The sequence below is a fragment of the Sardina pilchardus genome, chromosome 9, assembly GCF_963854185.1.
Source record: "Sardina pilchardus chromosome 9, fSarPil1.1, whole genome shotgun sequence".
Lineage (NCBI taxonomy): Eukaryota > Metazoa > Chordata > Actinopteri > Clupeiformes > Clupeidae > Sardina > Sardina pilchardus.
The window spans coordinates 14,441,677-14,457,260 of record NC_085002.1 but is presented as its reverse complement, the minus strand read 5'-3'; the positions used below and the strand labels follow the sequence as shown (position 1 = coordinate 14,457,260).

The following is a 15,584-nucleotide window of genomic DNA, read 5'->3' as shown; positions in this document are numbered from 1 at the left end:
ACTCTGAGCTAATGACCCATTCTTTTGCCAAGAGAGAGAGGGAGAGAGATTTCAAAGCTGTCGCCAGAGAACTTTTGCTTCAACTGCAGCATCTGCTATCTGAGAAGCACACAGCACATTCCTCATGGCCAAGGTCCAACATTGTGGACATTCCACTAATGCTTTCATAGGATTTTAGATAAAAACAGACATTTAATTGATGCTGAATTAAACAGTACCAGAAACCAAACTTATTTTAATACACAGAGTTCAGGTCTACGCGCTATGCATTGTGATATTGAAATACTTCTCACATGTCAAAGGAAAACAGATGTGCTGTCCAAGGAAGACATTGGGTTGATCAAATAAGCAGAACCAGATTGTATTTTGACACTCAGATTAGGTTAGAATTTATTGTCATGCATTTTTTTGCAAAATCACCTCTGAGTTGTGTGTTTGCTTGCTGCAGTGGCATTCATCTCTGCCAGTAGATGGTTGTGTCATTACACTGCAACTCAACTATAATATCATATTCTTTTATAATATCAATGATAACAAATATAACACCTGACTGAGCTGTTCACCTCACAAAATGTCCCTGATGGGCCTACATTTATGAAGTAAAATCAAGGTCAATTCAAATGCATCATGCACTCAAGGACAGGGCACTTCAATAGCACTGGCCATGAACCATCAAAGCCTTTTAAATGAGCATTGTAGACAAACAATAGGGACGATTAGAGACCACCAATTACTGGCATGTACAAAGCCCTTTTCCGACACCAGTCACACGGCAGCATCCTTAAGTCGTGAGAGATAATCGCATGGCCTTTTATGGCACACATGGCATAGGCTACATCACTAATCTGGCATGCAACACCAGAGCCAGTCAGTGATGCTTTAGTTAAAAGTGGGGATTTCTTTTCTCCCCTCCCCAGACATTATGACCACCAAGGCTTTACTGAGTCAAAGAGATTTTTAAAAGAAAATCCATATCACACTCCCCTTTGATTTAAATATAATAGGTTAAAGGAGGTGAAAGGGCTTCAGGTTTGACATATCGTATAGTCAGATGCACACGGAGCAGTGGATTTCTTTTTACATTTATTAACAATACATTGTGAAATGACGTAGAATCATTTCAATTTGACACTGTACACTAAATGCAACTCTAGTGGCCAGACAAGACTAGTTTCACACGCATTGAACATGTTCATGTACATGAACATGCAATGCTGTAGATTGAAGATGTGTAGAGAAATGTGTCTATAATGGAAACTAAAGAACATTTACTTGACTCTTCTGTGTCATTTGGGAAAACACCATAACCTTACAGACAGATAGATGGATAGATACATTTTGTTGTGTTGTGTTGCTAGTAATTGGTGTTACAGAAAGAGGTAGCTCAATCCAGAAAAGGAGAGAAGAAAAAAAAACATCACAAAAAATCTGGCCTCTGCATGGAATAGATATAAAAAATAGCTATGAGAGCATGAGAGTTGAAATACAGCCTTTTAGCATTTCATTTTGTTCGTCCATTAATGCTGAGCAATACTACTTGAGGCCATTTTGATCAAAACAGAGGGAGGAAATGTTCAGTAACTTACACTCCCTGAAGCTCTTTGGGTTGACTTTGAGACTATTTTTTTTTGTCCAATAACTGATGCTCCCAGGGTAAAGACACAGAACCTCTTGCCCTATACTGGTGGCCATGCTGTATCCATCATTTATGGAGGGATGTGTCTTCATGATTTATGTGTCCATTAGTGTGTGTCCTTAAACAAAAGTAGAAAACATGAAATATGACTTCATGTAATGCCTCTAAAAACGGAGCAATGAAACGCAATGATGATTAAAAGTGTAACCATGTATGGCTTGTTATTATGCTACAGTGAGATGAAATTCTTCCCAGCGGCAACACCAACATGATAATTTTTCTTGCCACAATGCTTGGCTTTTCCGAGGCACTGCCTACAGGCAGACGTGGCTTTCTTCTGTGTTAAGTGTATTTAGATGACTTGCTATTTCTATGAAGAGGGAAACCTCTAGTTCATTTTCCATATGGCATGGATCGTCAAAACATACCAATCCATATCATATGCAAGCCGTTAATGAAATTAATGGGATGTGACATGAATGCCATTCCTGAAAAAGCATTCACAACCACTGATCATTATCAATACCATTCTGAGAGATTTCCTGTTTTTCTATGTGTTTGCCAGTCCTTTGTTTATACTCTGCGGAGTGCATAAGTGTGGTGAGTGATTCACAAAAACATATTCACAGTCAAACTGCAACACAAAAAACCTGCGGCCATGACTGTCAGAGGCCATCAGTCGGTCAGGTCCTGGTGACTCTTTGTGGCAGGTCTGCCGCTCTGGCTCCTGACCTCTACTCTGAGTCATGCCAGAGTCGAGAGACTGGACTGTGGGCAACTGCATGAACGCGGAGAGGCCCTTGGGAGTCTCCCTTCAAAAAAGAGCAGCACCCTCAACAGAAGGATAATAGGCAGATAAAGTTTCATGTTTCAGTTCAGACAGATAATTTTTATTCAATTCAATTCAATTTTATTGCCATTCAGCATGTTAGACACAAGGAGAAAGAAATTTGCTCTCAAGACCAGCAATAAGGCAGTGACATTAGTGAATGGCATTGGCTATAGTGAATTTAAGTGAATCTCAGTAGTTTTTGCATTGTGGGCATTGAGGAAAGCCAGGGGCCTGAAACATTTCCTTTTGCTTGTGAATCTGTATTTGTAAATAAAGAAGCTCCACTTTGTTTTTTAATCTTTCAGAATGTGAACCCCTCCAGCTTCATCCTTTAACTTCTGATTTTCAGGCACCTGTTCCAACAATATCCTTCTACCTCCCCAATTCAGACAGAAGACATATTCAGAGGGCATAAACCTCCACCAGTGTGGATATGGATATGGATAAATTTATTTTTCAGGTTTCATTCGAAAGAAGAAAATCCTATCATATGAGATAATACTGCTTTTTTTATTTAGGGATAATACAATTTATTTCATTATATTTTTTTCGAGAGCAGAAAGAGCACTCATTCAATGCTAACAACATGAGGTTAATTCTACCCATTCCCCTGACTAATATCAATTTGGATGTGTTACATCAGCCTCTGAGAGATCCCAGATGCGAGCGACTAGCCGTGCGGTCTCTGGCTTTACGCCTGATTGTGGATCTGACGATCAGAGATGATACATGGTTCAGGCTTAAAAGCCCTCTGTTTCCCGTCCCGTTCAGGCCCACGATTTCACCCTCCTGGGAGCGGCAGTACTTTGGATGTTATTTTTAGGCACTCAGGCCTCGTCTGCGTCTTCCAAGGTGAGCGGTGGCGGCGGCGGCAGCGCTGCACAGCCCATCTGATCTTATCATGAGGCCTCACTTTGTCATGCTGACATCTTCTGCCAGTGTGTGGATCCACTCCATGCATTATCAATCCTGATGGTGACAAATGTGTTGCTCTGAGTCTATGGCAAATATAGTCTCATCGAAACGTGATGCAGCCAATATAAGTTGGGTCACATTACGCAATGTGATACCAGAGGTGTTGCAGCTTTAGTTGAAATGCAAAAGGTCTTTTGTTTATGCTGAATACGAGTTTAGTTAACCCTATGAGATTGCAAAATCGGAAAAGGAAGTCCGGTAGAACCTGTAAAACTGGTACACAGTTAGTCATACTCATTCATGTAGGTGAAATGACAGTTACACAAACCTTATGTAAAATGGTAAAATAAGGCATGAAAACTGACATTTACAACAGGTTAAAAAGTAGGTAAAATAAATAAGGCCATGTGTATGCAGTCTTCACAAAGTCTTTGAAAGGCTCAAGAGCAAAGAGCAATGACCATCTTTGTTATGCTCAAAATGCTGCTTTAAAGCTCATGTCTGGTATTCTCTCTGTAGGTCTCTCTCTCTCTCTCTCTCTCTCTCTCTATATATATATATATATATATATATATATTGTATATATAAATATGCCTATAATATAAGTATATGTAAATGTAAGTATAATCTATATATGTAGACTTATTAAATCCAGGAAGTCAAAGGGCTAAACAAAGTTCACAATATGTCATACATCAGGTAAATACACATTCTGCTGTTGTTAGTAGGCCTACTGTATCTTTTTGAATAAGCTTACGCAAGCCACTGTTTATCTCCTTTTAGTGAAAAATAGGGCAGCGAAAAGTGCAACCATTTTTCTAAACCATTATTTTGCTATATCATGAGAATAACATTTAATGAAGAGCTCAGCGAAGTTACAAAAAATCCGGCTTAGGTTTGTAAACATTATGGTGGATAAAGATTGAAAGGCTTTAGGACCCTGCATTAGGTGTAGTCAGGATATCCCTTTAGGGCTCCGGAGGGAGGGGACAGAACGCATGCGCTCATTTTACTATCAGTCCATGCCCATCGTTGGAGCACGCAGAATAGGATGAAATGTAACAAAACAGACGACAACATTGTACCTGCTTAAAGGAGCCGTGATCTGTGTGGAAAACCCTAACAAACTCACGCCGTACATAGAGGAAAGCCGCGGGTTTGGAAAAAGAATGCAAGAAAAGTTGTTCCGAAGGAAGAACCGAAGATAAAAATTAGTACGGACTCAGGACATTCATGAAACTAAAGCAGACGCAGATGAGATCGATCAAGGGGATTACCGCAAAGATGATAAGAAGATGAGGAAAAACAATACATGTGAATTAGGAACAGCTGCTGATTGAGGAGTTCGGTTTAAGTGGACTATAATGGCTTGATTTAATTCAGTGTATCTAGAGGAAAGACGGCATTCATGCTTCAAGTTAAGAAAAAGAAACTTTGTTGCGTTTGATTGGAATATTTCATGAGACAGCGGACCATTCACTGTGTTGATTATTTATTGGTGAGGCCACCTGTTTCTTGGCTAATTTGAATCACCATGTCCAAAGTGATCCAAAAGAAGAACCACTGGACCACCAAAGTAAACGAATGCGCCGTCTACAAGGACGTCCGCGGTGAACTGAATGCTGAGCTTCTCGGCGGAGCGGAGAATGGAGAGTTTGCCTACATAGGACAAGTTAACGAAAATGCGGTGGTTTACAAGACTGGCAAATTAATCGAAGGGGAATTAATATTGGAAGTTGAGACGTTGCCCGTCTCCGGCTTGCCCCTGTATGACGTCCTGACAGTGATCAAGAATTGTAAAGGACCGATCAGATTGAAAACAGTCAGACAAGGTGAGACGAATGCAGCGTGTTGCTTAATCATTGATCATGTTGCTATCATCATCTTTACAATACAGCTTAAGTATGTGATTTGCTTGTGAAACCACACTGACTGCAAGTTGTGAATTGCCTTAAGCACAGCTCCCAGGCTAAGGTCTATTCACTGGGAACATCTTTTTTTTCAGCTGCATGGTTCCATGTGAGAATCACGGTCAGACTACATTCTTTGTGATCAGCCCCGGTCAGCATGACCATGCAGCCTGACACAAAGCGTCATTGACAAACATCTGCAAAGAGGGGTGGCAGAGATTTAGTCCGAATTTCATTTACTGACACTGCACAAGCTTTGCGGTCAGGTTGACAGCCATATGAGTTGCAGGCCAAGTTTAAGACTCTTGGCATCATTTCAGTAGGTATTCAAAAACAAATTGACAACTGCTTTGAATTAACAATCACATAGACTTTTTTAGTAAGAGAGGAAAGCAACTGGTTCATTCCCATACCAGGCAATCATGACAACATGTGTGTTGTGAGTGTGAATAATTTGTAGTATGAGGAAAGGTACTACAAACGCTTAACATGGAGTAAGTTTTCATTGTGTTCATCTGACATAGAAGTCACTACCAAGCTGAATCTGTTTCTCCCTCTCCCTCCACCCACTGCTGGCTGACTGTGACTTTACCCCATGCTTACTGGTGTGTATTCGCAATCAAGACATTCCTGTGGTGGTCAAACACCTTGTTTTGTTATGTCTGTAATGTCCACTGGTGGCTATCCTCGGGGGTTACCTCATGTGGTTTCAGTTACACTGTCCCGTCAGCTCTGGAAACTCCACGTCTTACTTTGGTCCCATGAGCCCGCCTTCATAAATGCCCGAAAACAGTCCGAACAAAACCAGCCAATTAGCCCCTGCGGCGCTCCCAGGAGGTAGTTGGGCCTGCTTCCAGCTTCTCTCCTGGGAAGGATTGGTCCGGCTCTCACCCGACCAGATTCTGTTTCACATTTAATAATTCATATAGTCTGGGAGTTTGGGTCTAATTAGTCTTAATTGAGAAAATATGTTCAGTAAAAAAAAACAACTTTATGTGTAATTTGTTAAAAGTATGCACCATTATTTCGTGGAATATTTTGTCAGTGTCTTCCAGAGGAACTGGAATGGCAGGTGTTAATAGACAGAAATTCCAGTGTTACTGGTAAGGTCTGGTAAGGTTCATGGGCACAGTTAAACACACGCTCCCTGTTGGGCTGTTAAAACCCTGGCTCACCTTTTGGAATGTATGATCCGGTTATTGTCCATTAAACAGTTCACCCACCTATGATGTCATTAGGCTTGCCTAAGCGATGATGGTGTCAAGTTGTGTGTTGGAAGAAAAGGGGATCAGGTCAGGGTGAAACTATGTTGTGATGACCACAACGCATCATTTCCTGTGCTTTAGTAAATAAGCCTGTGTCCCTGAAATGCAGACTGCTGTGACAGAGGCGAGGGTGTCTCTGATGGAATTGAGGCACTGTGCCATGCTTCATCTATACATCCCATACACAAACTGCAGGGGAACAAAGGCTGTGGTTGCTTATGTCTAGCTGGGTGGGAATCCAGTTAGCCACGCTGTCCACTTGATTTCATCACTCCGGTCTTGGCAGTGGAAGGAACCTCCAAACTGTCATGCAGGATAATGCAGCACAGACTTGCTGTGGGGATGTGCATCTCAAGTCATCATGCGTTCCTTCAGTAATTCTCTCCATGTCCTGTCAAAACACTGGCCTATTGATGACAAACTTACTATTTGTCATCAAATAAAAGAAGAAAAAAAAGTTTCGCATTGACACTCCTGTTTTGCATTTCACCCTTGATGTCTGCTGACCAGGGGCCATGCAAAGGTTTTGTGTTAACCCAGGCACAGGCCACCTTTTTGCAGGAATTTGTGACAAGTTGGATCATCAGGGAAGATAAGGAGTTTTGTAGAGAGGGGGGATTGCTTGTTGCATGCCTAGTGTCCCTGTGTTTGCATTGGGCTCAGTTTAAGCCATACTTTATAAAGGGCCGGGAGACAAGCGAGAGAGGTATAATAGGCAGGGTCAGAGGCCAGGGTGGAGGTATTTGGTGTCTAGGTTGGAGATCACCATGCAGCTTCTCTCTATTTGTTGTCTCTGAAAGCTACTGTGTATAGTCTTTTTTTTTTGTTTAGTTTAAAAACATGCAAAAATTACCTAGAAATAATAGCAGATTGTGAAGGGAGCCACTTTGACGTGATGTCAAAAATGCCTGTGCACTGTGTAGCCCAGCTGTCCCCTAGAATATCATGCAGACCAGCTAGCGCCGGGCCGCAAGTTTGTGGAGGGATGTCGTCGCAAATGCCGCAATGCTGCGCTCAAAACGACTCGTATTCTGCACAAAGCCCCTTTTAAGGTGCTCAGCGCCCCAGAATTCCTCTAATGTTCATTTTGCTGGTATTGTTGAAATTCTGCTCTGAATTACTGTTATTGCTGCCAAGCTGGTTGTTTAGGTCAATTTGGGATGCAATTCATGTGTGCACGTGTTTGTGTGTGTGTGTGAGAGAGAGGAAGTGGCTTTTTTTCTCTCAGGTGTGTGGCTGGTGGTTGTGGAAATTGGCAGTAACTTGGCGAGGATGGTCTCTGCTGAGCCCGAGCATATGGAAATGCTCATTTCCTTTCCTTCAGTTCAACTTACGAACGTGTGTGTGTGTGTGTGTGTGTGTGTGTGTGTGTGTGTGTGTGTGTGTGTGTGTGTGTGTGTGTGTGTGTGTGTGTCTGTGTGTGTGTGTGTCTGTGTGTGTGTGTGTGTGTGTGTGTGTGTGTGTCTCCTTGTGCCCTGTTTCAGAGCAAGGCCCTGCCTGTGCTTCCTAATAAACATGTTTCGGCGTGATCCTGCATTGAGTTAAGGGGCGATAGTGTGTAAGTGTATTTAGATCAGTCCAAAAAGGGCGGCTATGCCATGGTAAATGGCCCGTGAAATGTCGCTGTCCCTTAACAAAGGATGGCGCCTGGCTTGCATAGCCTCTTCAAAAGAGAAGGCTTTTTTATTGCCCTGTTTTTGGTCATTTTGGCTGGTACAGATTGACTGAAATGTTGCCTCTTGTTGTGTGATAAAAGAGGAATTGGTCACACTAGCGATTGTATTTACACACTCTGTCAGATGAAAAGAAAGCCTATTATACCCCATTTCTCTGCTCTCCTACTAGAAAGAGAGGGTTTTCTCATTGCACTGTACTAAGTGAAGTGTGTGTGTGTGTGTGTGTGTGTGTGTGTGTCTGCAGTTGATCATTCATCTTAATCTGAATGGTATGTTATCATTCAAACATCCCCATTTTCCCCACAAATGGGAAGCAATTGATTTTTTTCAGAATGTTATATTATGTTGCACATTTTGCTTGGCATCATTTTTTCTCAGTGAGATAGGAACTTGCCCACCATACATGGTGTGCAGATCCTGTAATGCTTATGCATCGAGGCCAGTGCACCCGAGTTCAGTCCCTCCGACCCAATCTTCTCTGTGGCTCTGCTTCACCTATGAGGCCACGTGTGGAGGTTTCTATGGTGATTGTTTCCACTCATGGACAAAGGCTCAGGTTACCAGGGAGGTGATCAAACAGTGGGATGCATCCCGGCTGCGCCTGCCACTATGGAAATCACTCTGTGGCCCTGAGAACTGTGTCAACAGCCCGCGGGGCCTCTGAAGAAAGGCTTTGGGGCGGCTGTGAATAAATAGCCACTTATTGCCATCCCATTATTTTCTCCAGCAAGATCCAATGCCGCCTGTCTAGAGGCTCTCAGCGGCTGACAAGAGATTTTGTTCTCCCTCCACTCCAAGTGTCTCTAGTCTCTTCAGCCACATCCAGAAGCAAAAGGAATCACATTACAAAATATCTAGTCCCTAATACCATTGAGACTTCCCATGTTGTCAGTCTCGTTGTCGCATTACCATAATCTCAGTACTATAAAACCATTTTTTTCCCCTTGTGCTTCTTTAAACCCTCCTCGTCTGTCATTGGAACTGTTCATTATTATTATGGTCATGTTGTGTGGTGCGATTGGGAAATGTGAAATGGTTGGTTCCCACTCCTTTGTCAGAGTCTTTGAAGATGGGGTGTGACTAACTTTCCAGATAACGCATGAGGAGGTCAGGTCAGCAGGTGGTGGACAGGGGTCACATGACTCTCATTTGGGAGTGTGAGGCATGTGAGGGATAGGGCAGGCTATAGTGGAAAAACAAAACACAACTGTCTGGGTCACGATGACCGTACGTTGGGATTTTGTGAGCTGTTTTGTAAGTTGTGTGAGTTGACTTTACCTCAAGCACTGATTGCAAACACTACACAATGTGTGCGGTTCTGAGTTGGTTCAGATAAAACATGCGGTGGTGTCTTCTGCTGTCAGGGGGTTGTACTGCATTGTAGATTCATGGCATGAGCTGAGAGCAGGGTTTCATTTAAGGGTGTAGGGCTGTTGTTTACACACACACACACACACACACACAGCCAGAGAGAGGAAGAGATACAGAGACAGAGAGAGACTATCAGGCAAAGCATGACGCATGCTGACGCAGAATGCTTTTTGTCAGCTCTACTGTTATTTAGAGAGATGAAAATGCATAATTTCTCCAACAAGCTCAGAGATGCAGGGAGAGGGAATGTGAGGCCAGAGATTATGATAAAATCGGAGGGATCGAGCCCCTCGGGTTATAAAAACTGACCTGGTTTTGAACAGAAGTTGCTGTCTGACTATTTCATAGTTATTGATTTTGCACCAGTGTGGTTGCATTGTATGTTTCCCTATTTTAGACGTAGTTGTATAGCACTTTGTAATAGGTTTAATTCTGACTAAAAGTATGATCATGCTGTGTGTATGTGTCTGTCTATATGTTATTGCTGTCCATAGTTTATTTATGAATGTGTTTGAATAGCTGTAAAATTGTGTGAGTATAAAGACAATCATTCACTTTGACTGATCTTCATTCGGTGGAGATGAAATCGGCTGTCGAATTCCAAATAGAGGCCAAAGATAGTGGCTCTTGGTGTTGTGATAGCCCGGTGAAGGTATTGTTCCGTTTAACCATAAATTCCCAGGAGGTGTTCACAAATTCCATCTTTTCTGTTGTCTGCCTTTTAATTACGGTCTAGCTGAGAAGACCCAAGGGTCTGATTACAAAAATCTCATTAAAACACATCGCTTCTTTCTGCAAGTCGTTAGTCACAAAAGCCAGCCCTGTGGTCCCGTGGTTCACCCCCCCCTCCCACCCAAACACACACACACACACACACACACACACACACACACACACACACACACACACACACACACACATACACACACACACCTCTCAGGGACATCAGCGAAGGCTACTCTTGACAGCCAGGATGTAGATAAAGCCGTCTGTTTTTCGCCAGAGCGAGGGCAGACGCCACAGTCAATTTGGGCTCCTCTGTAAAGATACACATGTGGGTGTCTCGGTGCATAAGAGGCGCTTAAGCTGTCCCCGCTATGCTGACCTGCTCTTTATCTTACTCTCTTCGCACAGACCAAAGGAATGTGACAAAGCTTTGACATTATATGTTCTTTCAACAGAGACAGAAAAAAATGTACATTTTCAATCAGCATTGTACTTAAAATTAAATATACAAGCCTGTACGTAATGTGTTTCTTCTGTATTTATTTATGCAAATTGCAAAAACACTTGAAATCCTCTATTGTTGGACATTTTGACAGCAGCTGCCAGAAGCACCATATGGAAGTTAAAAAAAAAATACCATGCTTCAAAACACTTAATATGTCGAAAATGGTCTAAAGAACATGTGGCCGGCATCAGGAAACTGTTGATGTTTTGTGAATGGTTTAATTAGGCTTATTTTGACAGCAGGGGGGCAGATTCCTCTGTTCCTCTGCTGGGCAGGTTAGCGCTACCATATGTGTACAGTAGTGATGGCTCCTTTCGTTATTTGCCTGCCTGCCGAGCGATCTCCTCTCGTGCCAGCGCTGCAGTGTTTAGGTCCCGGTGGAACACCTGGACGTGAGTGGACTTGCCACCCTCCCCATGGTGTAAGTGGGTGGGTTGGGAGAGTGGGCTGGAGTGTGGTGAATTGTAGTTGTCATCAACACTTCTTAATTTGTTCCCCAACGTTGCTCTCCGGCATTGATGATAAAGTGCTAAAACCCTCCCGACTGGCTAGCTTGTGTCTGGTTGCGTTTTGGGTCGGGTCGTTCTCTGGGAACGATTACTGAGAAGGTTTTCAATGTGAGTGGCAGTGAGCCGGGCGGTTCTTTCTGTGCAGCTTTGGGGTGGCCAGCGAAGGACCGGCCCAGATGTTGGGCAGATGGGGGGGGGGGGGGGGGGGCGAGGTTGGGGTCAGCACCAGCGGACTAACTCACAATGACATGCGCTGCTATCTCTATGCAGATCAATCACTGTCTCCCTGCTTTGCCTGCAAAGGATTCGGGGCGTTTGCACTAGTTTGATTCAGCAGCTTCATGGTTCTGGAATCTTTCTCTAGGCCTCCTTCCATCTTGATTACTTCAAAGTGTTTTGCCGTTCATATCTCACGCCATGGTAATTGGTCTGTGGAGCCACAGATGGGCCGACTGTGTGAAAGGTGGGGCGAGTGAGTGTGAACCATTGATGCTATTCTGAACCTTTCTCATGTGGTGTCTGGAGCTCCACACGGGTTAAAATTATCTTGTGGAGTCAGTGGTGATCTGTTGGCCCTGAGTCTGTAATTCTGCCATCACTTTCAAGAATGGTGCCACTCCTAGGCTTTGCTTTGCTCTCTCTCTCTCTCTCTCTCTCTCTCTCTCTCTCTGTCTCGCTCTCTCTTGCTCGCTCGCTCGCTCTCTCTCTCTCAGCCTCAGCTGGCAGGGTGTCTCGCCCGAGCCTGGCTCCCAATCCACCTCATGCAGGAGTGCGCCGAGATGGTTTATTTATGCTGGGGAGGACTGAAGTTGGCCTGCATGGAAAAGTGTCCTTTTTTTTCCTCGACAGGTTTCTTTTTTTCCATTTCGTCAAAGATGTTGTTTTTTTCCCCCCTCCCTTCTCCCTTTGTCTTCATAACACTGCCATATTTCATAGTTTGGAAACCAGCACAATGGAAGGGGGACCCTAATGTTGAGTCTGCTTAAATACCTCAGAGGAGAAACTGTGAAGGGCCAGGCCTCCTCCCCCATCTGCCAGCCTCCGAGCAGAGGTGGTCCAGACTTTTAGGGAGTATATTTATGTCTCTGTGGCTTCATGTGATCCACCCATGTGCTTGTATTGAGACGCTCTCTAGCTGGGACGTGGAGTTAACATGCACTTCAGGAATCCAGCTGTAGGATGAGACATAGCTTGGGTGGTAAACTGTCAGGGGAAAACAAAATCAATCCTGAAATGTTTTCCCTCGCTCTTGTAAAACATACGAGCCACATTTTTTTCAAGCTCAGCTATGTCATATTGTTTTCTTTGAAACCGACCCTACCAGCTTGGTAGTCCATTGCACACCCAGCAGACTGTAAAACTTCCTCTTACCAAGACCAACGTAGTGGAGGCCAAGAGTGTGTGGCGTGTGTGGATTCGTGTGTTTTCGACTTTACTCTCTTCCCACAGATGAAAGTCTTGCCTCAAACTCTGATCATTTGAGAGAACGTAATGTGGAGCCAGACAGCCAGTGAACACATTTCTTCATGAAGTTTCACTTGAACCAGCTCTTGCAGCAGATTATGTCCCCCCCTCCCCTCCCCTCCCCCTGTCTCTCCTCTCCCCCTCTCCTCCCCTCTCGTTTAGTAGGTCCATGGAAAAGGTGACATTTTATATACCGGTGATGCATTGCCTCATCTGTTTAATACATAGTGAATAGGCTCTCAAGTATGCAAGGAATTCCTCCGGTAAATGGCTTGTGACTACTGCGAGGCTCAGTCCGTCAGGGCTCTTCTGAGGACAACAGATAAGAGATCAAGAGAAGCGGAAGGAAGTGTGAAGTGTTTTTTGAAAGTAAACTGTCGGGGTTGTGGGGATACTTGTGCACTGGCCGTTGCTTCTGGTCAGTGTTGTTAAAGAGGGACTGAGGGTGAGTCAGAGCTGGCGAAGGAAATGACCATTCAAAGCACCTTTTTTTTTTATTTGCTAGTGCATGCTGACTCTGGTCTGTCACTTTGGCACTGGCCGATGCTAAAGAACAGATGCTGTGGTAGTTGGGCAGCAGGCCTGAGGAGGCATTTCCCCGTGTCTCATATTCTACGTCTCCCATCTCTGGGGCTTTCTGCTGCTCTTGTCGTTTTTCACTTTTCCTCTTCTTAAAGTGGTATGGGTAGCTCTATGCATTTTTATTTTGACATTTGTGCCTTTTTGCTCTTTTTTTTTCACTGTAAGACCTTTAGAAAATGAAGTCACCTCGCAACTTCAATGAAAAGAGAAACATGTACTGTATAAAAACAAGTAAGTTAAATGCCTTGTGGCTTGTGTGCTGTGGAAAAGGTCAAGCAGACACAGTTTTTTTAAAAATAAATAAATAAAAATAACCACAAATAAAACGTGCATTGAAATGATGGAGACTCAAAATTCATGGTGGCTATTTTTGTTTGGATTTATTTTGTTTTGTTTGGATTTATTTTGTTTTGTTTGGATTTGTTCCCATGGTAACTGTCTGAAGAAAGACACCTGAGTCAGTCCACTGATTCAGGTGTCTTAGGTGGGGATCACACTGGCAAGCTATTATAGAGGTAGGTCTTCCATTGTTTGCCATGATGAGGCAGCAGAATGGTATGGTAGAGACATGGAAGTTTTGAATCAAACTGAACTTCCCCAAATTCCAGAATGTAAAACGATACTCATCATTGTCAGTTTGATAAATCATAACCAATCAAAGCAGCCTGATGCTTCACGTGACAACGTTGTGATCATCAGGGAGGAGGACGTGTGGTATTTGGCGAGTCCTCTTGTCCTCTGCCACGTAACTGGAATGACTGGAATCTCGTCCGTTAGCCTGAAGTTCCCCTCTCCTCCCCTCCTTTTATCTCTCTCTGTCTGCCCTTGCATGTCTCCTGTTCCTTGATCACTATTTTTCTTTCGCTTGTCTCCTCGTCTTATTCCTGTAAGGCCGATAGCTTATCGCCGGCACAGGGTTATTGTCGGAGAAGCAACGACTCAAGGACTATGCCTAATCTCTGGTGGTTTTACTTGGCTTTGTGGTTCAGTCGTGTCTCATGTCCAGAGCTTATGATTTCAGCAGGCCTTCGCTTCTTCCTTTTTTAGCCATATTCACAGGCTCATCCCATAAGCTGCTAGTTTAAATGGTACTAGTGGCTTGCCAACAGCACTGACCCGCTTTGGCGTCGGCGCACGTAGTAAAGTCCAGATATTTTCTGTGGCCCCGTGATGGGTGGTGGTGGATGTGTGTTGTTGACGCACCTGTTTCCAGAGCTGACCCAGTCAAACCGGTTAGGGCGAAACTGCCATGGCACTGTTACACCTTTTACAGGGGCAGAAGGAATGTATTCACACACATACTCGCAAATACACACACACACACACACACACACACACACACACACACACACACACACACACACTGGGGTGGAGAGTTGACACAGACAAGGAACCAGTTTCCAGGAACTGTATGTGTGTGTGTTTTCTGATTACATTCTGGCGCTCACTCTGTCTGTTCTACCCGTCCCAACGCCAGCATGTCTCCCCATTCTCCTCCCCCCTCCACTCTGCAGCATATGTAAACCGCCTACTCAGGTTGATCGAAGTCAGGTGCTCAAGTTTGCACAGCCCCGGCACCAGGGCCTAACCCTGGCATCTGTGTCACCCTTGTATGACGGATGGACTGATGAATCGGTCTTGACGTTTGTCAAGCCTCCACGGATACAGACTCTGGGATGATTGGGGCAGCAGCGCAGCGATGGCAACTGCTTGTAAACAGTCTCTGCTGGCGGGGGCAGACATGGACGAGAAACGTGTCTCATGATGCTTGTTTTCTCCACAAGATAATTTAGTTTAGTTTGTGTTTTTTCGCATTCCACGCGCTCATCTACGGCAGGTATTATGGTGTTGTTTGGGAGGTTTAGATGCTCGTATTTGTTGTTGTCCACCCCCCCTGTGCCCCTGAGTCTCCCTAGGACCGAATGTTCTCTCCTGACGTTATTCACCGTGCTTGATAGAAGGTGAAGTCTATTTATTCAGGTCTGTTTTTGCCCTCCATCTAAAAGCATGTTCCTGTTGCATTCCATGCAAATAGGATTTTTTTCCTCTCCCCTTAGGCAGTGTGTTTGGTATGATTGTAATTGCACTTGTATTACCAGTTTGGCCTGACCTGCACACGGCAGGCCCTTTAATATAGGTCTCTCTGATAAGAGGGTCAAACATCTTTTTTAAACCTCTGAAATATTAATGCTA

At 43.9% G+C, this 15,584-nt stretch overlaps 1 protein-coding gene across 2 annotated transcripts in view; it reads left to right on the top strand.

The window, feature by feature from the left end:
* Nucleotides 1–4,415: 4,415 nt before the first annotated feature.
* Nucleotides 4,416–15,584, top strand: part of magi1b (membrane associated guanylate kinase, WW and PDZ domain containing 1b) — a 114,883-nt gene continuing 103,714 nt past the window's right edge. For both annotated transcript variants that reach the window (XM_062545886.1, XM_062545885.1), the window contains exon 1: nt 4,416–5,215. In XM_062545886.1, coding sequence (XP_062401870.1) covers nt 4,918–5,215 — 298 coding nt within the window. In that variant the 5' untranslated portion in view covers nt 4,416–4,917. The remainder of the gene's footprint in view (nt 5,216–15,584) is intronic.